This window comes from Oryx dammah, unplaced genomic scaffold, assembly GCF_014754425.2.
Source record: "Oryx dammah isolate SB20612 unplaced genomic scaffold, SCBI_Odam_1.1 HiC_scaffold_13, whole genome shotgun sequence".
NCBI classification, from domain to species: domain Eukaryota; kingdom Metazoa; phylum Chordata; class Mammalia; order Artiodactyla; family Bovidae; genus Oryx; species Oryx dammah.
Window position 1 is genome coordinate 20,146,996 of NW_024070197.1, and position 26,635 is coordinate 20,173,630.

Consider the following 26,635-nt stretch of genomic DNA (forward strand, 5'->3'; position numbering starts at 1 on the left):
GAGAAATAAGCCTGGCATGCTGCAGTCCATGGGGTCACAAGAGTTGGACATGACCTGGCGACTGAACAACCACCCCCGACCCATACCTGGCACATCTTGTCTTGGGGGAGGCCAGTGGCAGAGGCCAAGGGAGGTCACACGTGTGGAATGCTGTGGTTATCAGTCAGGCCCCGGGAAACGGGTGGGGTTAATGTGATCCCACGGACTGCAAGCCCCTCATGGAGCAGCAGCAGTTCGTCTGCCTTGCAGAAGTGGCAAGCATGGCTTGCAACTCACATCCCCCATAGGCAAGCAATCTGTCTTGGCTGAGCCAAGATCCCTGATGCTGTCAACACATGTCAGCTCATTTACCTGGAAAGGCTATGACCCTGACCTGGCCGGGGCCCTAACCCAGAGTGGTGGTACAGGAACCCCTGTGGGCACTTACAGTGTTGGTAGACAGGGCAACAAAGTGTTTCGCGACTGCAGAAGGCTGCAAGAGATAAGCCAAGTTAGACCACACTCACCCTGGGGACCGCCCCCAGGGACAGTGACCCTCCTGCCTTTGGAGAAACCCAGGCCCTGGGTGGGGCCCACCGCCCCCAGTCCTCAGTTCTGAGGCTGCTAGAGGAGGCCCAAATCAAGGCAGAATAGGCAGAGGGGTCAGAGGCTGGCTGGCCCATCCTACCTCACGGGCACACGAGGCCCAGGGTGCTCCCCCTGTAAACTTGGCAGGGCCAGGGGTAGAGAGGCTCCGCAGGGCCAGTAGCCTTAAGGAAAGGGCCCTCAGCAGTTAGAGCAGGGTCTGCACCTTGGGCTTGTCTAGGCTGACAAAGCCAAGTATCTTAACCAGAAAGGCTGCCTCCTGCTGCCAACTTCAGGGGAAACAGGGCTACAGGGCTGGGCAGACCCACTCTGTCCTTCCCAGCCTGCCCACTGCCCATGAGCACTCACGTCCCTGGCTGACAGGAGAAACCACTCCTTCGCCGTCTCTGCATTCGTGATGGTCTCCTGGGTGGTGAAGGTCTGCAGGCAGAGAGTACAGCAGTTGGTCCCCAGCTGATACGGCCCTGAGCCAGAGCTCAGCAGCGGAGGCCACATGGATGCCCAGTTATCACATGGAGCAATGAGTGCGGGTCAGTGAGTTGCTCCGCATCCCCTCCACCCACAAGTCCTCAAAGCCCCGATTGGTGTGTGTCTGGGGCAGAGGCCTGGAAGCACCAGTGTCATTCTCTGATTCCAGAACTTCACAGAGGAACCCCAGGTCAAAGGTTAGAATGTCAGCCAGGAGAGCTGCTGTGGCCTGGGGCTCCTTCAGCCCAGACTTGGCTGTATCTCAAAACCCAGACAGAATTATTCTTAATATTTAATGTGCATGGATATGAGTAAACAGAGTATAAATGACAAAAAAGCAAAATGCTTACGTTATCTGGGCCTGGCTCTGGGATAAGAAAAGAGCAGACCTTAGGGACAAATCTCTGAGAGAGACAGGAATGGTCCTGGGCTGAGCAGATATTCAGCCAAGTGAGTGGGTGTGGCCTCAGATGGAGGCATATGTGGACCAGTGTGGGCTTTCATTGGGTGAACTGATGGCCACCAGATAAGGAACAGTCTGAGGGCAGCTGTGCCCACCCAAGCCACAGAGCACAGCTCATTCAGAGCAGGCGGGAGGGTCCAGTGTGCAGAGCAGCGGCAAAGCACCCATTCCCCCCAACCCCTGCTCCCACCCCAGCGCACATAGGGCTGGGAGACAAGCCGGGGCTGAAGCCCGTACCTTGGAGGCAATGATAAAGAGAGAGGACTCGGGGTTCAGGGTAGCCAGAGTTTTGGCAATGTGAGTCCCGTCAATGTTGGAGACAAACCAGACCCGGGGACCTTCTGAAGAGTACGGCTTGAGGGCTTCAGTCACCATGAGGGGTCCCTGTGGGGGATGGAGGATCAGAAAACAAGATTCCACAAGTGGTGAGAACAGCCAGGTCCCAGCTCTGGGGAAACCAAGGCCAGATGGGAGCCCCTCCTCTATCCCAAGGCAGCCCTCTCCTTACCAGGTCAGAGCCGCCAATGCCGATGTTGATGACGTCCGTGATGGCCTTGCCCGAGTACCCTTTCCACTCACCACTCCGGACACGCTGGCACAGAGCAGGGAGATGCCATCAGCCCAAACCCCCGAGTATAAACTGCTGTTCAAAAGCGTCATTACTTCTGTATCCTTACACCTTAGTTCCAACTTCCAGGGCCTCAGAAAGGCCTACGGAGACCACAGTGTCAGATTCCTGCCACACTCAGGCAGGGACTAGACCCTCATCATCAACTAGACCCTTGTCCATCACGAGTAAGGGCAGGAGGGAGGGGTGATATCCCCATCTCATAACCAGCAACGTTATCAGAATTTGCAAAAGAAGAATGAACTTCCAGCAGACCCTAACATGGCAGAGGCCAAGAGATGTGGAATGCCAACTACTGTGGCCAGTGTGTGCCAGGGACAGAGCGACAGACGTGCAGCCAGCCTCCACGTGCTCCTGCAGAGTCCTGCCTCCTCAACCACACACTCTAGAGGCGTGGGTGCAGAGCGAGCCCTACAGAGGTGTGGGTGTAGTGAGCCCCCCGTGCTGTAGAGGGCTGTGAACGTGAAAAGTGAAAGTGAAATCGCTCAGTTGTGTCCGACTCTTTGCAACCTCATGGACTGCAGCCTACCAGGTTCCACCATCCATGGGATTTTCCAGGCAAGAGTACTGGAGTGGGGTGCCATTGCCCTCTCCAGTATAGGGCTGTGAACCCACCAGAATACTGCAAAAGTGATGGAGCAGGACTTCAGAAGCCGGGTCATGCAGCTTCTGCCTCGCTCTCTTAGATCACTCACTTTGGGGAAACCATGTACATTATAAGAAGACTCGGTTGTGTGAAGAAGCCATTGTGGTGAGGAATGGCGGCCTTCTTCCAACAGCCAGTGCCGACTCACCACCCATGAGTAGGAACCACCTTAGAAGAGAATCCTCCAGAACCCTTCAGATACAGCCCTGGCCAACATCTTGAGTACAACCCTCAAGAGAGACACCCCCCACCCCACCCCACAAACCAAGACCAACCAGTTAAGCTTGAATCTCTGACTCACAGACACTGTGTATGTGCGCGCGCATGCTAAGTTACTTCAGTCATGTGAGACTCTTTGCAACCCCATGGACTGTAGCCCACCAGGCTCCTCTGCCCATGGGACTGGGTTGCCGAATACTGGAATGGGTTGCCGTGCTCTCCTCCAGGGCATCTTCCCAACTTAGAGATCCAACCCATAGATCTTACCTCTCCTACCCTGGCAGGTGGGTTCTTTACCACTAGCGCCACCTGGGAAGCCTCCATAGAAACTTCGAGATGGTAAATATTTACTGCTATTTTAAATCAAGTTTTGGTGCAATCTGTTATATAATAAGTAACTAGTGTAGATTTTGGCACTAGAAGTAGGGTATTACCATAAAAGAAATTAAGAAATATGAGTAAAAGCTAAAAGAGCCCTCAGGAGAGTTAATAAAAGCCTGGAAGAGACTGTTAGCAGAGGTTTAAAGGTCCTCGAGGGGGTTGCTGATGTAAATTTAAAGAAATAGGAAGAAAACATTATTGGGAATTGCAAGAAAGAAAATCCTTGTTATATAGTGAAAGAAAATTTAATAACACTGTTGCCTGCATTAATCAGGGGAGGGTGAAGTAGGGCTTCCCTGGTAGTCCAGTAGTTAAGAATCTGCCTGCCAATGCAGGGGACACTGGGTTCAGTCCTTGGTCAGAGAGGATTCCACATCCCGTGAGGTAACTAAGCCTGTGTGCCACAACTACTAAGCCCAAGCACCTAGAGCCTGTGCTCCACAACAAGACAGCCTCCCCCACTGCAACCAGAGAAAACTCTGCAGCCAAAAATCCACATCCATCTTTAATTTCGGAAGCAATTACTGCCTGGAGAGGCTGGGAATTTTCAAATCCTACAGTTCCTGGCTTCTTTTTGTTTAAATGTTCTATATTATTTCTCTCTGCTTGCATTTTACTGTAAGCAGTAAGAAGACAGGCAATTTGTAACAGCCTGAAAACTCTGTAGCTATGTCATCCAAATCATAATAGATACATCTTTTACCTTCCCCGCTTAAAAAATTTATTTATTTTTGGCTGCTGCTGCTGCTGCTGCTGCTAAGTCTCTTCAGTCGTGTCCAACTTCATACAACCCCATAGACGGCAGCCCACCAGGCTCCCCCATCCCTGGGATTCTCCAGGCAAGAGTGGGTTGCCATTTCCTTCTCCAATGCATGAAAGTGAAAAGCTAAAGTGAAGTTGTTCAGTCGTGTCCGACTCTTGCCATCCCCATGGACTGCAGCCAACCAGGCTCCTCCACCCATGGGATTTTCCAGGCAAGAGTACTGCAGTGGGTTTCTTGCCAAGATGACTGAAGTAATTTCAGATGCCATTTTCTCCTCCAGGGGATCTTCTTGACCCAGTATCAAACCCATGTCTTCTGCACTGGCAGATGGATTCTTTACCACTGAGCCAACAGGGAAGCCCATACCTTACTTCATGCATTTCAACCTTACTTTCACACTTTCTTCCCAAAGCAGCTGCTTCCATACATCCATGTTGGGATGAAATGGAGCTTAAAGCTCCATGCTGAATATATAATCATCAAGAAACAACTACATGGTATGTCTAAGTAAACTACAGATACTTTTCAAGAATGCTTTTGGAGACAAGAACACTGATCAAAAGCCCCTAGGAGTATAAAACTATACTAACAAGCTTACGAAATAACAGTGTGGAGTTATTTTTTTTCACTCATAGAACTTTCATGGTCTTTTTCCTTTTAAACTTTTTCTTTATTATAGCGAAACAATGTTAGATTTCAGAAGGGAATAGAAATACTTAGGGACATGCTAGTATCTATACATTTTTTTAAGCTATCTGTAAAAGATACTACTATATTCACCTTTCAGAGGTTTCTAAAAAGTATGAAAGCCACCAGAGTGTAACCATGCAAATATTCAATATAATGAGGACACTCAAATAGCCTGTAGAGAGGTTCACAAGGTGAAGAACTAAAGCCTCCCAGAAGTCAGCACTAACTGCTGGTGAAACATCTTGGGAGAAGATCTTCCAGCACGCACCAAGCCCTCAGATGAATGTGACCTTGGGCCAACACCTTGACTAAATCTTATAAGACCAGAGCCAGAACCAATCAACCGAAATGTTGACTGTTGTTTTCAGCTGCTAAATTCTTGAGTAATCTGTTACATACTGATAGGAAACTAATACACATGGCTTTCCCAAAACCAGTAAGACCTGGTAACTTATTTCTTTTAGATAATAATCAACTGCCATGAACACTTTTCCATCAATACAGAAAGAAAAATGAATTACTCAGCTTTTCAACCCTCAATCTCATCATCAGTTTTGTTATAATACACCATCTGAGAAGGGAAACTTTGTGTATCTTTACTAGAACCACACTTACCCTTTATTTGACCAGATGGTGTCAAACGAAACCCACCAGTTCTGCAACTTCCCTTTTTGACTTCACAAAATATCCTAAACAGAAGAGCAGGTCAAAGCAGCTGTAGGTCCCTAATTTCTAACGGTGCCCAGGACTACAGTGTATGAACACACACTGATTTTACTGGTCAGTCCTCTGATAACTAAGGGCAGGCTGTTTTCAGGTTTTGCCATGACAATCAAGGTCACAGTGAACATTCTCACCCAATCTTGGCGAACCTTAGCGAGCACAGCCCTGGGGAGTGTTCGTCACCAGGGAAATGCTGCTATTCAGCAGCTTTTTTGTACTATAAATACCCATCAGTCTGAGTCAGGTACTCCAGCAGCCAGCTGTAAGGGAAGGTTCTCCTGGAAACAGCTTCCCAGACAACCAGTGCCACACACTCTCCACCTGGCATGCCTCTGCACACCAAGGCTGACCAAACAGAGCACCATGCTTCACACAGAGCACATCAGTTCCTGCACTCATACCTGATAGCTGGAAACACCCTTTGTTGTTGTTCAGTCACTAAATTGTGTCCCACTCTGCGACCCCACAGACTGCAGCACGCCAGGCTCCTCTGGCCTCCACCATCTCCTGGAGTTTGCTCAGATTCATGTCCATTGAGTTGGTGATGCTATCTAGTCATCTCATCCTCTGCCGCCTCCTTCTCCTCTTGCCTTCACTATGACCCGTCTGACTTGGGTGGCCCTGCATGGCATGGCTCATAGCTTCACTGAGTTACAAAAGCCTCTTGACCACGACAAGGCTGTGATCCATGAAGGGGGGAAATGCCCTCTCCTCCACCCAAAGCCCATCACCAGCACCAACCACTGTGAAGGGACATTCTGGAATTCAGATTCCAATCAGGATCCCAAGCCTTCCTCACCGTGTAAAGTCCTACTTGGCTGCCTTTGCCTCTAGGATGGATGCCCAGATCGCCTCCCACTATTTCAGTCAGAAGATGGCTCTCACCCAAACTGACCAGACTTTGACCAGCCAAACATGGTGGACACTGCTCTCAGGGAAAAGCTGACCAAAGCTTAGATTATCACTCCCAGAGCACGCATCATCCACACACACAGACATGCACAGGCCCACCCAAACAGTCCAGCCCACAGATATCACCCTTGCACTACAGGCTTGAGGACATCACGAACTCTTGCAGAACCATCCCTGGTGAAGACATTGAGGCAACGGCAATATATGTGGGGAACTCTCCAGCAGGCCTCTGAGGCAACCCCAACACCCACAGAGGAGGAGGAGGCACAGCTACGTGCATTAATGCTGGAGCAGGGGCGAGCTGCATGTGTGTGTACATGTGTGGGTGTGTGTGTGCTTCAGACAGGCTAGTGCACGCACAGGAAACTTCTGCAAGATTTAACAGTGAATAAAGACTGCCTCTGGAAATCTGGCAGGGGTGTGGTCAAGAAAACCCTAAGTTTTAAATTTTATCTAGTTCTAGACCAGGAAATAAGGATCCATGACTTAAGAAGTTACAAAAAGCAAGTCTTTCCCCAACTATGCCACCCTCCAGAGGCCTCACTTTTCTTTTCAGATCTCTGTCCTGGCCAGGTTGTCACCGTGAGCCCACAGGGGTTACAGTTCAAGGAGGAGGCTGCTCCACAGCTGCTAGTAGTGGTTTCCTCGAGAACAGGGTTAGGGGAATCCGTGCCTTAGCAGAGCCCCCCATGGCCAGCAATCACACACACTGCCCCCACCTCAGGTTACTGAGAGCTGGGGTCCTCTCCAAGGAGAGTGGAAGGGCGGCCCATCGGGACCCCTAGATTCCCAAATACAAGCACACACATGGCTAGTGGGAAGTCCAGCCCATACCTGGCAGAAAGACTTCATCTTCTCCAGGACTCTGTTGACCTCTGGCATCACATCCTTACCATCCACCAAAATGGGTGTGTTTGACCGGTTCCGAAGGGCCACGTGCAGCACAGCCCGATCCTGGGGGCGAGAGTCAGTGTGTGAAGGCCCTAGCCCCAGTGCAGCCACACACCCAGCTGCACCCAATGGACATTCAGGCCCTAAGGTCTGTTAAGTGTTTGGACTCATACAGAGAACCCACTGTGTGTTCACGGAAGTAGGGACCACCCCCAGGATTCGGGGGAGGGAAGAAGCAAGGCAAGTGCCCCTTTGCTTTATGTGCTGCAGACAGTCACAAGGGGAGAGAGACCAGAATGGGCCTAGGACAGGCCCCGATGACCCCCGGATGTTCAGGACATAAAAAGTCAAGGAAAGCTGAATGGAGTGAGCGAAGGCAGACTGGTGGCAACACAGGCCAGAGACAAGCAATAAGTGGCTACAGAAGACCAACGCTAATGACACCCAGTCTCATCTTCCTGGTAAAAAGTTCATGGTGCTTGTTGGCACCTTTTGAGAAGTGTCCCGGCCCCTTGAAAGTGGAACAAAGCAGGCAACTCAACCTTCCCTCACCAAGTGTTCCATCACACCCACCACCAGAAACCAAAACAGATCCTAAGTCTGTGATAGGTGCCAGGCAGCTGGCCTTATCAAGTGAGAACAAGAGTCCCATTGAGCTTCGGGCAGCAGAGGCCTTGAACGAAACACATCTGAGACTCTGGAGGGACAGGAAGGGATGATCGTAGGACTCCAGCCCAGGGAGCGGCTCGCTAAGGTGGAGGGCTTCATGCCACACCACCCTCACCCTGTCCAACCTCACTTCTGAGCCATGCTCTGTAGGCAATGAAATGACCCCTCCAGTAAGCCCTCCTTGATTGCAGCCTCCCTCAGACTGCCCAGCAGTGAAAGCCAGGACGTGTTTGAATCTTGAATCTGCCACTTAGAGAATGACATTAGATAAGTGACTTGATCTGAGTTTCAAGTTCCCCGTGTATAAAAGGAGACTAGTAACATTATGAGGATGACGCTCTGCATGCTCAGTGATTCTCAGGCCTCCAAGGCTTCCACAGCGATTCAGGAACAGGGTGGTCCAGACCTGGCCCTGCCATAGCTTCCTGTTGACTCCTCCCACTGAGGAGATTGATTTTGACAGGAGTCTGCTTTTCACTAATAAAACTTGCAGTAAGAACAGATCAGAGTTAATTTCCCTGACCATGTCTTGAGATGCCCTCTCCCTGCAGACTGGAGAGCTGCTGTCCCCAGGCAGACACAGACACTGGAAGTCATCCACGCTCACCAGACCTAGACTGCAGGCTTGCGGAAGACACACCATGGGGTGTGTCTTGGGGTGCGTTGGGCCCTGCAACTTGCTTGAGGAAACAGATCTTCAGGTCCCTCGTTAAGCAAAAGCATTGCCTAAGAGGAGTATGACACAAGGCGATGCCGCTAACAGTCAGACGCAGCCCAAAGGGAACCAAGAGGCTGTGGCGGATGTGCAGAGACTGCTGTTCACTGGCCAGCTCACCTCAGTGAAGTTGATCTTCTCACCGGTAAACATGCGCTCCCGGGCGGCCTCCACACCCCTGGACTTAGCCTGAGAAGAGAAGACACTGAGACCTGGTCCCACCCACGACGGTCAAGAGTCCAAGCCCCCAAGCACAAGGCTTGGCGCAGATCCCCAGTGGGACTGACGGATGGCTGCAGCCTGGCGCCCTCCCCCATTGCCTGGGAAGGGTCTGCTCAGACATCCCCGGCACTGGGTCCCTGGGCTGCCGGTCAGAACCTGAGCCAGGGGCAGGGGCACAGAGGCAGTGACTGAGATCCACTAAGAGAAGGAAGTAAAGATGCTCAGGAATCTGGGGGCGCCAGGAGCCCTGCTCGCCTGCCACATCATGGGTCACCGGTCAAGCCTTCCGAACCAGAACATTACCAGGTCCACCAGCATCTGCATCACAGTCTCCGTCACCAGGTTCTTGGAGTAGTCCACCAGAATATGCCCATGGTTGGTGTTGAGGTTCAAGCTGCAGAAGATAGCAGAAGCTGCCCACCACACCCCAGACTGCTCCCTGGCAAGATGCTTCCAGAAAAAAACATCCTCCCCGTGCCAAATCCAAACAAGCCGCAGCTGGCCAGCACAGCGGTGTCCTCTATCAGCTGCCCGCCCACCCGGCTGACCTGCAGCAGGACCAGCACAGTGCAAGTTGCAGACACTGGCTGAGAGGCCCTTGCTCCGCTAAAACTGAGCTGGGGGATGGGAAGACAGAGTTGGGAGCGCTGCCACCGCCTTGGCCAGGGAGTGACCATTCTGGCCCAGGGCTCCTTAACCCAACCTACTCAGGGAATGCCCCGGAGGACAGGGCTGGCCATCAGGGACCTCAAATCTGGCGCCACAGATCTCCCCTGCCCAATACCTGCACCAATGGGTTCGCCATTCCCAACCCCCAAGATTTCCTCTTTTACCCCTGTTCACGGGTCTCCAGATCTAGCCTCCAGCGTTCCACTGCGGCTTCCCGCAAATCCCACGGGCCTGTCCCACCCTGACCACACCCTGCGGATGGTCCGTTCTAAGCCAGGACCGCATGAAGCGGGGAGCAGCCCTTCTGCGCCTGCTGCGTCAGCGAGGGCCCTTGCTCACAACCGCGGAAGGATGGGCTGCTTCAGCCGGCCGGGACTGGTGGGGAGATAGGGGAGGGAAGAGAAATGTCCCCCTGGAAGGGAAGCGCGGGGGGCGGGAAGGGACTCCTCCAGACGAAGCTGCCCGAGCCCCGAGACCTCCAGCGAGCACCCGGAAACCTGCTTCAAGGAGGCGTCAAGGACGAAGTGCGGCCTGGGCCCAGGCCAGGATCCGCGGCCCGACCCCCCACCCCGGGGACCACCGCCGCGCCCTCCGGGCCCTGCCCTGCACCGCACGGCCCCGCGAGCCGCCTCCGGATGCGGCACGTCCGCGCCCCCGTTCCCGTCCGCGCACGCACCTGAAGCGGTTAAAGCGGTCCCTGTCCCCTTCGAAAAGGCGGCGCAAGTTGAGGTCAGAGCCGTGCTGCTCGTACCACGTCTTCAGTTTCTTGAACTGCGGGTTCTGGGTGAGCGCGGCCATGGCGTGAGTGGCTGGGAACACTGACCCGGGCAAGCGCCGACAAGGAAGCGTGGAGAGCGGCGCACGACAGGCGGAGATCTCCGGAGCGCGGCGAGCTTTATGGCGCAGGCGCCCGGCCCCGCCCCGCCCCTGGCCCCGCCCCGCCCCGCTCCTCCGTCCGCGCCCAAAGGGCAACCAAGCCCACAGCCAGCCGGGGATCCGGGACCTCAGCTCTTCTCTCCTTGCTAACTGGCAGCCACTTGGACTGCTGCTACTCCACCAGCCTTTGCCTGGAATTGATTGGGGGGGGGAACAGAGGCCGAGCTCCTGCCTGCTTCATTCGTTCATTCGTTCATTCATTCATTCACTTAACTCCCTCCAACACCTTCTGGGTTACAAGTAGTGTCCCAGGTGTTCGGGATGCTTAGGTGACAAGTAAAATATATGGCTTATCAGATGCTGGTAAGTGCTACTGAGAAAAGGAACACTGAAAAGGGCGCTGGAGATAGAAGATGCAATTCTGAACAGAATGGTCAAGGCAAAACTCACTAAGGAGGTGACATTTGAGCAAAAGCCTGAAGAAGGTGAGAAAGCAAGCCACTTGGATATCTGGGGGGAGAAGTGTTCAGGCAAAGGGAAGAGCAGCTGCAAAACTCCTGAGGAAAGCACGCTGATATTTTAGCAACAGCAAAAGGCGAGTGTGGCTGGAGCGGAGTGAATGAGGGGAGAGTGAAAGAGAATGGTCAGAGAGGGAAGGAAGGCAAGAAGTCATTGTGAGAACTTTGAGTTTTATTCCCACAGAGATGGGAAACCATTGAAAGGTTTAAACAAAGGCGGAGGGGGGTGGGGGTGGTGGGGGTGGTGGCGGGGATCATCTGACATGTTTACCAAAGGATCAGACCAACAATTCATAGGCATGAAAGTAAGGACAACAGATAGGGTGCTACAGCAAGAATGCAGACCAGGAATGAAGGTGTCAAGGTAGGAGGAGTTGGGCCTGGTGATCTATATGTATGAGTGAAGAATTAAGAGAAAGAAAAAGAACAGTCAATGATAACATCTGGTTTTTTAGCCGAATTCCTGGGAAAATGGAATTGTCATTGCATCTTGGAGAAATGCCAGTTTTATGGGGAAGATCATTACCTTATTTTTGACAAGTTTTCAAAACCTATTAGACATCTAAGTGGAGGTGTTGAGTTGGGTGTTCATGTCTGGAGTATGAGGAGGGATGGTTCAGGCAAGAGGAAAAACTTGGGAGTCATGAGTGAATAGCTAGATAGCATTTGAAGTCATGAGCCTAGAGGAGAGTGTGGGTAAGACGGAGTAAATGTAGTCAGAGAGAAGAGGCCCAAGGACTGTGTGCTCAAATTGAGCTTCTCCATCGCCCAGTTCCCCCAGAAATGCCATCCATTCAGGAGTGTGCCCTGTCCTGCTGCAGTCCTAGGCTTAGATCTTCCTCTGACCTACCTCCCAGTACCATGCTGTCACTGCCACTTCTGGCCTTTCTCTGTCTGCCCAGAATTATTTGAGTTCCTAAAGATAAGGAAAAGAGAGAGGGGTCAGAGACTGAAGAGATGGTCACAGGACTTTGCAGGGAACAGCCCTGCCACATGGCCCTTATTTGTCCAGAGTTTTGGGTCATCTGTCAACTCTGAGGTTTAAATGGGCTTCCCATATCCAGCAGAACCCTGACAGTGCTGAAGAGCATCTGTTCCACTAGTTTCTGAGAAACCCTCCAATCACAGAGTTCCCATCCAAGCAGCTATCTGCACAGAACAGCACTCTCAACCCTCAATCCTGTGTTTCAGAACAGAACTCCATCCAACAGGAAGGCCAGTCTCAGTAGCTATTACCCATATCATTCACTTGCTCTATGATTCCTTTGATGACTCCCGACAGTAGGAGCCACTGCCTCCCTTTTCAAGCAGGCTCTTTTCAGTGATCACAGTAGACGTCTATTTATCTGTTATCTTGATCCAAAGCCACTACCTCTCACCCTTGGGTTTCTTCCTCTGCCTCCTTGACTGAATCAGAGATGAACATATGACTTAAGCCAGAGATGAACACATGACCTAAGTAGTCAGAAGTGAAAGTCACTCGGTCGTGTCCAGCTGTCTGCAATTCTGTGGACTGTAGCCCGCCAGGCTCCTCTGTCCATGGAATTCTCCAGGTGAGAATACTGGAGTGGGTAGCCATTCCCTTCTCCAGGGGATCTTCTTAACCCAGGGATTGAACCTGGGTCTCCCACATTGCAGGCAGATTCTTTACCATCTGAGCCACCAGAGAAGCCCAAGATAGCCAAACAGGGACCCAAAGCCAGTAGGAAAAACTCAAGTTTTTTTAGTAGCGTTAAGCTGCCTGTCAGAAAGGACAGACTATGAAGAGAAGGACCTCCAGAGAGATGGCAGAGTGAAGCCCATTACCCAAGTTCCTGGGGCCAGGCCACCTCCGTCTGCAGCTGCAGCACGAACCACTGATTTCCCCTCATCTTGACGTTGTTGTAAACTAAGCTGTCATTTACAACTCCCAATCTTTCCAAATATTTTATGGGTGTTCACCTGCCCCCTGCCACACTATCCTCCCCAATGTCCACTTCCATCCACCTGAAACCCACAGGAGCAGCTTAGGTCTTAAAGAGGAAGGAGGCAAGGCCGCCAATGATTACCTTTTTAAAGGTTTCATCTTCTTTTTAACGTTCTATAATGTACACCTCCAGCAGTTTGGCCTCTGTGATTCCCAGCAGCTTCAATTATTGCAGATTTCCCACCTATTCTCAGATCTCCCCGTAATATTCTAACATTGTACGTGTACGTTGAAATTCCAGTTATGTGGATTTTCTGTATTAGCAGGAAAGTATGGGCACTTTCCTAGTCTTGCTAGTTTACTGCATGCGGAACTCTGTGCTAAATTCTCTGCCACATAACCCTCATAGCACCCACGAGTGATATCCATTATCCTCTCCACATAACAGACAAGCTAAGAAATCTGAAAATAGCCATTCTGCGAAACTAAGAAGAGAATCAGTTCAAGGTTGCCCTAGTCTTGAACCCTGTTCTTAATCACAACCCCGTCCTGGGCCACTTCCTGATTCTTCAGCCTGGGGAAAAGGGTACCGGGAAGGAGAAGAAGCAGGCAATTCTTTCAGGCCCTCTCCATCACTCCTCCCCCACCTTCTATTTGAACATCAATTAAGCCTGTAAATCTGATTGACAGGGTAGAATTTTACAAGAGGAAATGGCCAAGAATGACATTTCCAAAGGCAAGGACAGCAGCATAAGCAAAGGCAGAGAGGTAGGAGAATACAACCACTGGATCAACACTGCTCCCCTTGGACTGGATCTGAGCATCTGAGTAGGGCAGTAGGGAGATTCTTACCAGGCAAGGTGCAGCGTGGCGGGGGAGGGGGGCGCGGAAGGCAACGATCAGACACTGGGGTGTGGAGGTAGCCTCTCTAATCAAACCTTGGGGAGTAGGGTGAGGTCTGCAGTTTGGAAAAATATTAAGGTAATTTTACATTTATATTGATAAAGTGGCTTCCCTCATAACTCAGTCGGCAAAGAATCTGCCTGCAATGCAGGAGACCTGGGTTTGATTCCTGGGTCGGGAAGATCCCCCGGAGAAGGAAATGGCAACCCACTCCAGTATTCTTGCCTGCAGAATCCCATGGACGGAGAAGCCTTGTGGACTACAGCCCATGGAGTAAGAGTCGGACAGGACTTAGTGACTAAACCATATACAGATAAAAGTTAAACCTGTTTTCTATCACCATCCGCACATTCGTCTCCGCATGCTGAGCCAAGCCCTGTCTGCAAACCGCACAGTACCAGAGTTCAGAAGTGGCTCTCTCAGAGGGTTCTGTGCATCCAGACCCGGGGCTGACAATCACCATCCAAAGAAAACCTGGCTCTCAAAGTTCAATAGACCGCTCCAGTGCCAGACACTTTCAAGTGCCCTCGGCAAAATGCTATGAACCGAGAGAGAGGGGTGGATTGAAGGGTGGACCTAAGTCAGGCCTCAATTCAGGGCCGTTGGACAGGAGTCAGACAGGGCATGGAGACCAGGAGATCACCAGGACAAGGGCAAAGGGAGGTTCCGGAACAGGGTAGCAGCAGTTCTGGGGCTCGAGTGTGAAGGAGGTCGGGTGTGGGCCAATACACGCCGATGGATTTTCGGGAGCTGCTCCGAGGCGGCGCACCCACCGAGGATGCTGAGTCACGGTGACCTGGAAAGGGTGAGGAGTCACGGTTCTCCGGAACTCCGCGAATCCCCTGGCACCCGCCACGCTGTCCAGAGGGGCGGTGCGCACGCGTCTAAGCACAGGGAAGGCGGGACCAGCGCAGGTAGCGAGCGGGCGGGGGTGCGCACGCGTCTGCGTGTGGGCTCGCACGTCGGGGGTGCACGTGTGCGCATGTCCCCGCGCTCAGACAGCCGCCGGCTCCTGACCGGCGAACTTGCAGACGCCTCTGCCCGCACGTCTGGGATGGACATGTGCGCGAAAGTGCGCAGACTCCGGGTCGGGGCAGACTGCGCGTGCGCAGGCTAAGAGAAACCCGGATGGCTGAGTCAGCGCCCCCAGGAGGCTCGGAGCTCGTGTTCCGTGCTCGCGGTGCTTGCCTGCTCAGCTGAGTTCTGTCGCTTTGGGATGTCGCCAGATTTTCCTGGTGAATCCAGTTACGTCTTTAAAAAATATTTCCTCTCCGCACATGGGCGTAGGTTTTCACTCTAAGAGAAACCTCTGTACTTGGTAAAGAGCTAAACAGCCCTTCCTTGCGGCTCTAGTACAAACCCTGGTCATTGTGTATTCTTTTAGCCCGATGTGAAAACCAATTCAAGTCTAGTTCTGTGTTGGTTTTGTATTAGAATTTGCCTCTGGCCTTAGCGGCACCTCACTTCGTTCGTATTATCTGGAGTTGCTTCGTGGTATTCTGCGCCCTGCACTTGTGGCCATGAACAAGACTTACTCCTTGCTCTGCTGAGGCTCTGATTCTGGCGAGAGGGACATGTGCAAACACACAGTATGGCGGAGGACTAAACAAGGCCGGGCAGAGGCTGAGCTCTGGCCAGACAGAACTGATGGAAAGGCCCAGGCACGTGGGCACCGTAGGTAGGCTTCCTCGAGGTAGCAGGGGTGTCCAGGAGACGTTAGGCCTGAGAAGGAAAGGCAGGAGATGGGGAGGACCAGGTTGATGGCAGTGGAGATGTAAGAACTTGGTGGATCGGAAATATGCTGGCAGAAGCACTTGTGCTGTGCTGTGCTTAGTCGCTCAGTCGTGTCCGACTCTGTGACCCTATAGACGGTAGCCCTCCAGGCTCTTCTGTCCATGGGATTCTCCAGGCAAGAATACTGGAGTGGGTTGCCATGCCCTACTCCAGGGGAATCTGCCCTATCCAGGAATTGAACCGGGGTCTCCTGCATTGCAGGCGGATTCTTTACTGTCTAAGCCACCAGGGAAGCCCGAGAATACTGGAGTGGATAGCATTTCCCTTTCCAGGGGAATTTCCCGACCCAGGAATCGAACTGGAGTCTCCTGCATTGCAGGCGAACTCTTTAGGCGCTGAACTACCAGGGAAGACCACAGTAGTGCTTGTAGGACTTGCTAATTAAGTGAAAGAGGAGAGTAAAAAAGATCAAAAATGTCTTCTAGGATTTCTGCCTGAGCAGAGTGCTTGAATATGTATCTCTTACCAAGAATGGGAAAGAGGGAGTTGTCTTCCCTAAAAGACTGAGTTTATGGGCTGCTGCTGCTGCTAAGTCACTTCAGTTGTGTCCGACTCTGTGCGACCCCATAGACAGCAGCCCACCAGGCTCCCCCGTCCCTGGGATTCTCCAGGCAAGAACATTGGCTGCTGCTGCTGCTGCTACTGCTAAGTCGCTTCAGTCGTGTCCGACTCTGTGCGACCCCATAGATGGCAGCCCACTAGGCTCCCCCATCCCTGAGATTCTCTAGGCAAGAACACTGGAGTGAGTTGCCATTTCCTTCTCCAATGGATGAAAGTGAAAAGTGAAAGTGAAGTCGCTCAGTTGTGTCCGACTCTTGCCAACCCCATGGACTGCAGCCTACCAGGTTCCTCCGTCCGTGGGATTTTCCAGGCAAGAGTACTGGAGTGGGGTGCCATTGCCTTCTCTGGAGTTTATGGGCAGAGACTTCATTTTCTATGCAGCCTGGCTCCTATCCTAGCAAGGAGCGTGACAATAGTAAATGTTGAAATGAACATGACACTCGGGGAAACAATCCTTCCTCCTCACCTAGGCCCACATACAGGACCCCTCACAGACAAGCAGAGGCCTGGGCCCAGCCAGCCTACCCCTGTGGATCCTAAGGCCATCTGTTTGTGTTACTTCTAAGAGCCTGGCCCCAGAGGTTCCTCAGACTCCTGGGCACATGTGGTTGAGACCCTGACAGTCACTTGTCCACATACATGTCTTGTTGGGAATCAAGGAGCTAACCTTTGGCAGGGTTTATTCTTGAATCCATATCAGGAAGCAGATCACGAGAAGGGTCACACAGTGGGCTGTCCTTTCCCAGAACCATGGCTGGGATGCAGAGTTTCAGCTACACTCCCAGAGCTGGATGCCCACTCTCCCAGGAACCCCAGATGGAAAAGGAGGGTCACCAGCCTCATAAGGACCTGCCTGTGTGTCCTCCTCCATTTCTCATTTGAGCCAAAGCCCCCAGGGACCATCTTGAGGCTCTGGTGAACATCTGTCTGCTTCCATCCCCACCCATTCAGGGCAGAGCTGGGTTTACAGGACGCCTGTCTCCACCACTGTTGTCAATTAGAACTCAGTGAACAGGACCATGTGTGTGAGTGCGTGTGTGCTAAGTCATAAGTCACTTCAGTTGTGTCTGACCCTGCAACCCTCTGTAGACCTCCAGGCTTCTCTGCCTATGGGATCCTCCAGGCAAGAATATGGGCTTCCCAGGTGGTGCTAGTGGTAAAGAACCCACCTGCCAATGCAGGAGACGTGAGAGACTCAGATTCAATTCCTGGGTCAGGAAGATCCCCTGGAGGAGGGCACAGCAACCCCATTCCAGTATTCTTGCCTGGAGAACAGCACTGGAGATTAATGTTAAATAGGAACACATATGAATAAAATGTGTTCACATTTTATACAATTTATAAATGGTTACATTTTGTTATAAAGGTCTAACATTTATAAAATGTTCTGGCTAGCATTTTAATATGAACTTTCAGTGTCTTCCTTAGCAATACTCATACAACATGGCTGTTACTAAGTAACCTTGTCCTGAGGTGTATTTTATGTGCCCATGCTCAGCTTCTGGGAGTCTCAGCAGAAAGAAGCCAGAGTGGTACTTGTACTGGTAGGTTATATATTTATACTCATTTACTCCATTTTCTTAAGTTCATGGAAAAAGTTTCAACCAAATGCCGTCTTGCTGTAAGTGAAAATGAGTTGAAGCTCCCCTGTAACTCCCCGCTCCTTTTGTGGTCCCCACTGTATAATCTTTCCTTCTGCACGGCAGGGTGGCTCCATCCAGTGCAACGCGTCCTTCTTGTACCTATGAGGGAGGGTCTGCCACATGGCGGGTGTCTGGCAGAGTTAGGGGAGACCTCATGCCTGGGTCTGCCTCTTGGAAAGGCTGGCTGGGCAGCTCACAAGTGCCCACACTTGGTGGAATGTGTGTGTTGGCAGACCACAACCCAAGGAGAGTCTGCATTCTTCACCACAACAGTGGCTCTGACCACACAGCGGCCCTTTCAGCTTTGCCTCAGGGAAGCCAACAGGAGAGATGTGGTAGGTTGTCCCACTTTCTGTACGCCAGCACCCCCCCTGCCCCGGCTTATCCTAATACCCCCAGAGGTATTACAAGGTATTACAAGCCCTTGCAAGGGCTCAGAATCAGAGGACAGGCTGACCTAAAAACCTATTCGTGTGCAGCTTTTCAAAGTAATGAATCAGACAGGGCTTCTGGCATGATTATCTGCTGCAGTTCATTTTAGACAGAGATCCAAAAATTATTAAAGGTATATTTTAATAAAGCCAATAGTTATTTCACTTATAGGAGCTTTAAAAGTAAGATACAAAATGTAGAGTTCCAGTTTGGAAGCGTTGTAACTAGTCACACGAGCAAGGCAGCCACGCCTGGCCACACACACTCACACACGCACACACATGCGCTTTGGCGAGACCCCTCTGCCGAGCGCAGCACCTGGAATTACCAGTGTTCAAAGCAAGGCGGTGCTGAGAACACAGCACCCACAAGGAGACTACACAAACAGCTTCACACAGTCTCACAGCCCATGGAGACACAATTACAAAATGTCTTCCTTAATCGAGAAAAAGAGACTGGAAAGTGGCAGTTAGCAATGTGGATGTCACCTGCGCTGGAGCATACAGGACTGACCTCTGTCCAGGGCGAGGTCTTTGGGGAGGCACTATTAAAACAAAGGTACTTCAGGACAATAGAACTCGAAACACGGGGTACTAGAGACACATTACTGAAGGAGAGGAGAAAACTATCTCACAAGGAAACAGCCACAGATAACTTCAACAGACGTTAGTGCACACACAGTGACAGCTAACACGGACAAGAGCCACGCAGGGTCGGTGCAGAGCACGTGCCTGAAAAGTCTATGTACAAAATAGTTCTCTGTAAACATGGTGAGGTGAATGTTCAGAACCCACGGTGAAAGGATCATGACTACAGGCAGCACTGACGTCCCCACTCAGCACAAAAGACAACACCCGAGGCCTGGAGACAGCCTGGCACCACAGTACTAAAGATTCAGATGGCTGGGCTCAGACACCCTAAGGGTCCTCTATAATTAGTGTGTCTACATACATCATATATATATATATATTCTTTTTGGTATTTTTAAATATAAATTTACTTATATTCATAGAAAAATGAGAACATAACTGTGTTATTACAATCTTTGCTGGAAAAGCTTATATGGAGTTAGAAAGAATAAACCATTTATTAGTAGTTAACATATATTAAAATGGTTTAATGATTTAAGAAAATATAAAAAAAAATATTAATACTGTCAAACTTTCATACCAGAAAATATTATGGATTCTTCTCAATTAGACTTTTTCAAAGATGAAATATGAAAAATTTAAATAAGTTTTATATAAAGAACTTCTGTAACCTCAATTAATATACAGTGGGATATGTCTAGTCTATATAGATATATTTATTATTTCTCAATTTAAGCACCATTCAATTCTTCTGGATCCATTCTGGCTGGAAAAATATCCCTAAATCCACAGGATGTTATCTATTTAACAGCACATGTTAACTGAAAATGAGGTGGTTTATTTTTTTCTTTAAAGAAAACCTTTTAAATTAATTCCTATCTACATCTTAATTGGTTTGTCTTGAGCCAGCTCACAATGTTACTGCAATTTCAAGTGTCTCTTTGCAGCCCCCTGACCACACCCCCACCCTAGGAAACCGTGTCAAAGCCTCTGGCCATGTGTGGAAAGATGTGAGGGCAGAAGGTGTAGCTTTATCCCGCACACGGGCAGCAGCCAGCAGGCTCATCTCCACGCACCATCAGTGCTATGATCCTGCTTTTGTAAATCTGGTAAAGGTCACACCCCTTGGGTGCTGCTGGGGTTGGCAGGGGGCTGTCCATCTACAGAAAACCCAGGTGATTGTTTCTCATCACAAATATGCTATCCTTTGCCCAGTTCATAGAAGCTTAAATATAGTGTTGAAAAACCTCCAGCCACTCTATTTGTTATCTTAAAATATTCAATGCATTTTAGGCAGGAGATATTTTAACTAAAAACCTATATGAAAAATAGCTATAAAATACAGTGATTGGTGTGGTCATCACTCAACGTGTTAAGGAGGGAAAGGGAAGGTTTCAGAAGAATGGTCAGTTTTGCTCTCAGCCTTCAGCCCCAACGCCTTCCCAACATACACAGTGGGGTCTACAAACTTGAGAGCTGTGTTTCTCAAAGTGTGGCCAGTGGCCCACCTGCATCAGAATCACCAGAGGTGCTTATTAAACTCAAACATCCCCTGGCATCTCCCTGAGGAGAGTCAGAAAACTCCATCTTCATCTGGCCCTCCAGGTGTCTGATGCCTCCAGAGTTTGGAGAAGCCAGGCCTTAAAGGCTTGGAGCTGCCAACCACCTCCATCCCCAAGGATCCCTGCCTGGGACAGGGGTGCACTGGTCCTCTGGGGGGCTGTTGCCAGCCAGTCAGCCCTGGGCTGGGGCCCCTGGCCCCAAAAGCTCCGGGCGGGCGGGCGGGCAGGCAGGCCCGGGGTCAGTACTGGGGCAGGTAGGCCGGTCTGCGCTCCGCCTTCCCAGGGAAGGCCTTGAAGCCCTTGGGGGCTGCCTTGTGTGCTGGTGGGGGCGGGGGCTGTGGCGGGGGCTGCACATAGGCGAAGGAGGCGGCACTGCAGTCACTGGTCGCGGCCCACACCGGGGACTGCAGCATCTGCATGGGGTCGGTCCACTGGCTGCCAGGGCTGGCGACTGCATAGAGTGGTGCGCTTGGGCCAGGCAGGGTGCTGGGCAGCGGGGAAGGGTGCTGCCAGGGGGCTTTGGGCGGCCACGTTTTGGTTTTGTTATCCTGAGAGACAGAAGACGATTCTTAGTGGCATTTCTGGCAACTGATCCTCCTTTCCCACCTTCCCCGGTCTCCGGTCCTTATTCCCACCAAGGAAACAGGGTGTGAGCCCCAGCCCTTCCCATAGTCCTGGAGCAGCGCCGCCCAGCAGAGCGCGCAACCACAGGCATGCTCCGTCCGCGCCACCCAGTACAGCAGCTGCTCACCACACGTGGCTGGCACAACTCAGGAACTCAATCTTTACACTTAGGTAATTTCAACTTAAGTAGCCACATGGGCTAATGGCCATCATTCTGGACAGCACAGCCCCAGAACTTCCTCTGCACGTGGCTCTTGAGTCTGCTGAGATGGCTCATCATTTAGACAAAAACCTGAGAGTTGTTCACCACAAAGAACCCCATACAACTCTTAAAATTTAAGGGTTTGGAACCTTGCCTGTGGTCCGTACCCATGAAGCCAGCCCTGTGTGGCCAGAGCAGGGCCCACATACCTGGTTCACGTCCTCCGCTGCAGTGAGAAGAGGCGCTGAGGGTGGCGTGCTGGTCTCCTGGTCACCACTGCTGTGCTTCCTGAAAGAGCCCAGAGCTCAGGCCGCGGCTGCCTGCCACCCGGCCCCCTCCAGGGCACACCTAGCTGCTTGCTGTGGGCGTCTGTAGGCCCTGGTTCTGGGTGGGGAGGCCCTGGGCCCACTGTGTGCAGGGGGCAAAGGTGGGTCTCCATGGTGTGGTACCCTTCTGGAGGCCGTGACAGGGCTGGGCTGGGGGTGGGGGGTGGCGGGCATGAGGACTGGCACCAGCCGCTTCAGCGGCTGAGTCTGCCAGCTCCAGCCTTTTGTTAAGTTGGTCAATAGATACAGACTGACTGACTACCATGCACTGGAGACAGATGACTTAAAAAAAAACAAACAGCTGTTAGTTTTACCACTAACGTGAAAAAATGTGTTATTAAGTGGAAGGAAAAAAGCAGACGCAGCAGCAGCCAGCCAGGTAAATCAGCCTATCAGCGCTCCGGTGCGCAGCAGCAGCCTTTGCTGAGGTGGTGACTAGCTGGACCTCTAGCCAGCCTCTCTGATTTCCAGTCTGCACTTCTCCTCAAGGCTCAGTCCCACTCCTCCCGCAGCCTCCACATCAGGGTCCATGACACCCCCCTTTCACACAGAGGCTCAGGCCAAAACCCTGCATTTCACCCTTGATTCTTCTCTCTCCCACACACCCCACTGCCACTTCCTCCATCATTTTGTTCAGCTTTCTGCTCATCAGTAGCCTCCCTGACTGTCATTTGGAACACACGAAATCTACCTGTTCTCTGCCCTCAGACCCCGCTTTATTTTTCTTTATAGAACCTAATCCAAACCAACATACTGGATTTTTTTATCAGCCTTCCTTCAGTAGAATATCAGTTTCACGAAGAAGGGGACTTTGATTTATTTGCTGCTCTACCACCAGTGCCTGGTACATGACAGGAGCTACAGAATAAATGAAGGTGTCCCTCCCCCACCCAAATTCATACGTGAAAGCACCAACTCCCAGTACCTCAGAGTGTGACTGCATTTAGAGATACGCTGTTTAAACAACTAAGTTAAAATGAAGTCATTAGGGTGGGTTCCAATCCAACATGACTGCTGTCCTTATAAGAAAAGAAGATCCAGACAGAGGTACACAGAGAGAAGACCACGTAAGACACAGGGGAAAGAGGCCAGCTGCAAGGCAAGGAGACAGGCCTCAGAAGAGAGCAACCTTGCCGACACCTTGATCTCAGGCTTCTGGCCTCCAGAACTAGGAGAAAATCCTTGCTGTTAAATACTTCCCTAGTCTGTTGTTCTTTGATATGATAGCCCTAGTAAACAAACACAGTGTTTGTGATAATTAAGTGAGGAAATGCCTGTGAATGCACCCCAGCCTGGGTCAGCAATCACTGCCAACACCACAGGGACTCCTCTATGCATCCTAGTCTGCGTGACTCAGGTGCCCTTCCATCTTCATCTACCCGCTCCCCACTCTTATCTGACGGACCCTGGTCCTATCACACGAGGCCATGACTTCTGACGCCCAGGCGACCCCATGTGCTTTCTATTCCTGCTCATGTCCTTTTGACCTGGCAGGCCTCTGCTTCCTCACATCCACAACAGTCTCTCCATTTCTTTCTAAACAAATCCTTCTCTAATTTCAGGGTTCATTTTCATTTTTGTGGCTACTTTTGAAAACTTATAATGCCTTTGGTGGCTCAGATGGTAGAGAATCTGCCTGCAATGCAGGAGAACTGGGTTTGATCCCTGGGGCAGGAAAATCCCCTGGAGAAGGGAATGGCAACCCACTCCAGTATTCTTGCCTGGAGAATTCCATGGACAGAGAAGCCTAAAGAGCTTCAGTCCATGGGGGTTGCAAAGAGTTAGACACAACTGAGCAACTAACACTTACACTTGAAAACTTCAGCTCCAAATATACTCTGTAACTGCTTTTTTCAACTTTGAAATACCATTCAGAGGTTATTTTTATCCAGTTCCACCTTTGATGAAGAAACTGAGGGTAAGAGGGGGCCAGGCCCATGTCTGGGGTTGCAAAGCCTGTTGGTGAGTTGATCAGAACTTGGCTGTCCTGGCCCTGCTCCTCCCACAGAAAGCCCTGTCCCCTACAAGGTGCAGACCAGCCTCAGCAGACCCTGCTCTCCATAATACTTCTTAGCCTGTCATACGGGTGTTTTGGGCTACCATGAGCATAAGACTGTTCTCCCAGTAAAAACTCAGCCCAACTTTACATCACCACCCAAGCTTCAGCAAGACAGTCCTAGAAGAGGTCCTCTCCCTCTCTCAATGTGGGTACCTGGAAACAATGGGGCTACTGAGCTTTGTAGAAGACTAAGCTGTGGACCACATTCATGCACCCCTCTGTTCTTTGGTTTAAAGATTTCTTCATACCTTCTCTGCTTGACAGCAGCAACGAGGTCAGGCCCTGAAAACATGGAGAACAAGCTATCTCCGTTGGCAGAGGATGTCTCATCACTCGAGCTGGCTGAGTCTCCCTGAGCCCCCGCCCAGCCGCTGTGCAGGCCATCCCTGAAAGCCAAAGAGAGAAGCTGGTCCCAGGCCTCAGGCAGCAAGCCTGGACCCCAGCTAGACAGCCCGAGGCCAGGCCCACCCCCACCCCTACCCCCACCCCAACCCTAAGGGAACAGTCTTTTCCTTGCTCTTATCTCACAACCCAATAGTGGTCCCTTGTCTCTCTCCTTCCTCTAAAAATGCCTCAGAAGCTGTGGTGTATATATGCAATTCATGTCTGAGCAAACAAAAAGCTGAGATGGTCTTTAGCTGTGCGGAGTTATTAATCAGGGAGCAATAAGAGGTGTTAAAAAAACAATCACTCCCCCAAAGGTCTTTATGATGAAAATCCACAGTTCTCTCAATACATCAGAATCTGAACTGTACACCTTTGCCTTTTTTTTTGTAGGCTATAAGGATCACATTCCATAAATGACACAGGTTTCATCACCATGCTCATTTCAGCTAAAGGCTGTGTTGAACAGGCAATTATGTCCTAAACACCACCAAATAAGATCTTTGTCCAGGGCAGAAGAGCCTGTCTCAGAAATCAATTCATACCAATGGTGTATGTACAGGGACACCACATGCTACTTAGCATCCTAGTCAGTCACGAAACTCTGACTCCTAAGATCTGACCATGTGCCATTCTCTCACATGGGGGCCTAGAAATGAATGGCCTGGTAAGAGTATACATCAAGGTCCCCTGCAGAACGCCCAGACCCAAAACTCAGCTTCCCACCCACACACCCAGCACTCACCCTTCTGCAAAGAACTCTGGGAAAGGCCAGGTCCGATGGGCGTCATCCATGGGTGACCAGTGGCCGCGAGGGTTGCCTGGGCGGCGACCATGTTGGACTTGCCGTTTCTGCTGCATTGCTTGGCTCACTCCTGCCACATAGCGTGCAAACTCGGGATCTGAACCCACTGTGTTAAGACAGAGTAATAAACAGGGTTGGGGGCCAAACTGGCTTGTTTCCTTCCCTACCTTCTGAGGGTGTCCTGTTGACAAACACAGTGACGAGTGGTGAGGGGCTGCCAGGCGTGCGGCCCAGAGTGGGCTGTAGAATTTGCTCAGAAGCCTACTGTGGTGAGGTGGGGCTTTTAGCACACAGGTCTGAAGATGGGGAATGATGTGTGCATAGAGACTGTGAGAAGGGGTTTGCCTAGGGCAGGGCAAGCTGAATGTGCACAAAGACAGAGAATAAAAAGGTCTGCTGTAGCGAAGGCTAAATTTGAAAGACAAATACTAGTTACTTTAAAAATTTCCAATGTCTGGAGCTACATACTTAACAACTAAGAGGATCAGATGATGACTTCAACTAAGAGATAACCTGAAAGTTATCAAAGCATTAGGGTCAGCCAGATAGAGAATACCTGGTCTTCCCCCTTGGGCTCAAGTCTGATCCAATATTCTCCTGGATACTGAAGGCAGACCTGCTAATTCAGCCTGAAGATCGTAAGAGTGATAGTGAGTAGGGTGAAATTTATGAAAGTATGAAGAGGTGGAAAGAAACATATTGGACAGAACTGAGTAAGGACGTGCAGGCCAGTACCAGTGGAAGAAAAACAGCAAAGAAGCCATTTAGAGAAAGTCAAACAAAAAGACACAGTATGAAAATGTCTGTAGGTCACAAACTGAAGATGACTCATGAGTGAATACTTTCTAGCTTCAAGGTGGGAAAGACACCAGGGCTCAATCCTTAGATTGCTCTCTCTGGGAGCTGCCATGTGTGCACTGCACGAAGATGGCCACAAGAGGGCGCGCAGGGGCTGCGTGCGCCTGTGCAGAGGCAGCACTCAGTTCTAGCTGCCCCTGCCTGAAAGGGCGCCTTCTGGAATTCATCCTTCCAGAATGCCCTTCAGTTCAGTTCAGTTCAGTTCAGTCGCTCAGTCGTGTCCGACTCTTTGCGACCCCATGAACTGCAGCATGCCAGGCCTCCCTGTCCATCACCATCTCCCAGAGTTCACTCAGACTCACGTCCATCAAGTCAGTGATGCCATCCAGCCATCTCATCCTCGGTCGTCCCCTTCTCCTCCTGCCCCCAATCCCTCCCAGCATCAGAGTCTTTTCCAATGAGTCAACTCTTCGCATGAGGTGGCCAAAGTATTGGAGTTTCAGCTTTAGCATCATCCCCTCCAAAGAAATCCCAGGGCTGATCTCCTTCAGAATGGACTGGTTGGATCTCCTTGCAGTCCAAGGGACTCTCAAGAGTCTTCTCCAACATCACAGTTCAAACGCATCAATTCTTTGGTGCTCAGCTTTCTTCACAACCAACTCTCACATCCATACATGACCACTGGAAAAACCATAGCCTTGACTAGACGGACCTTTGTTGGCAAAGTAATGTCTCTGCTTTTCAACATGCTGTCTAGGTTGGACATAACTTTCCTTCCAAGGAGTAAGCGTCTTTTAATTTCATGGATGCAGTCACCGTCTGCAGTGATTCTGGAGCCCCAAAAAATAAAGTCTGACACTGTTTCCACTGCTTCCCCGTCTATTTAAGAGCCACGTAGACCTTATGCTGATGGGGTGGCATCTGCAGGAAGCTACATGAAGGACTTGAAGGTGAGAAAGGGATGTCCAGAAGGAAAAGCTAGTAGGAGTCCTAGGTTAATGACATACA

General features: G+C 50.9%; 2 protein-coding genes across 5 annotated transcripts in view; both read right to left on the reverse strand.

Annotated features, from left to right (window-relative positions):
• GPI (glucose-6-phosphate isomerase) overlaps window positions 1–14,025 on the reverse strand; it is a 30,141-nt gene extending 16,116 nt beyond the window's left edge. The window contains exons 1-8 of the mRNA XM_040253125.1: window positions 10,321–14,025; window positions 9,279–9,369; window positions 8,874–8,942; window positions 7,313–7,432; window positions 2,025–2,108; window positions 1,754–1,900; window positions 934–1,005; window positions 428–472 (exon numbers count right to left, since the gene is read on the reverse strand). Coding sequence (XP_040109059.1) covers window positions 428–472; window positions 934–1,005; window positions 1,754–1,900; window positions 2,025–2,108; window positions 7,313–7,432; window positions 8,874–8,942; window positions 9,279–9,369; window positions 10,321–10,442 — 750 coding nt within the window. The 5' untranslated portion in view covers window positions 10,443–14,025. The remainder of the gene's footprint in view (window positions 1–427; window positions 473–933; window positions 1,006–1,753; window positions 1,901–2,024; window positions 2,109–7,312; window positions 7,433–8,873; window positions 8,943–9,278; window positions 9,370–10,320) is intronic.
• Window positions 14,026–18,399: 4,374 nt separating this feature from the next.
• Window positions 18,400–26,635, reverse strand: part of GARRE1 (granule associated Rac and RHOG effector 1) — an 82,354-nt gene continuing 74,118 nt past the window's right edge. For all 4 annotated transcript variants that reach the window (XM_040253126.1, XM_040253127.1, XM_040253129.1 and 1 more), the window contains exons 11-14: window positions 24,770–24,935; window positions 23,889–24,026; window positions 21,465–21,543; window positions 18,400–20,977 (exon numbers count right to left, since the gene is read on the reverse strand). In XM_040253126.1, the coding sequence (XP_040109060.1) occupies window positions 20,669–20,977; window positions 21,465–21,543; window positions 23,889–24,026; window positions 24,770–24,935 (692 nt within the window). In that variant the 3' untranslated portion in view covers window positions 18,400–20,668. The remainder of the gene's footprint in view (window positions 20,978–21,464; window positions 21,544–23,888; window positions 24,027–24,769; window positions 24,936–26,635) is intronic.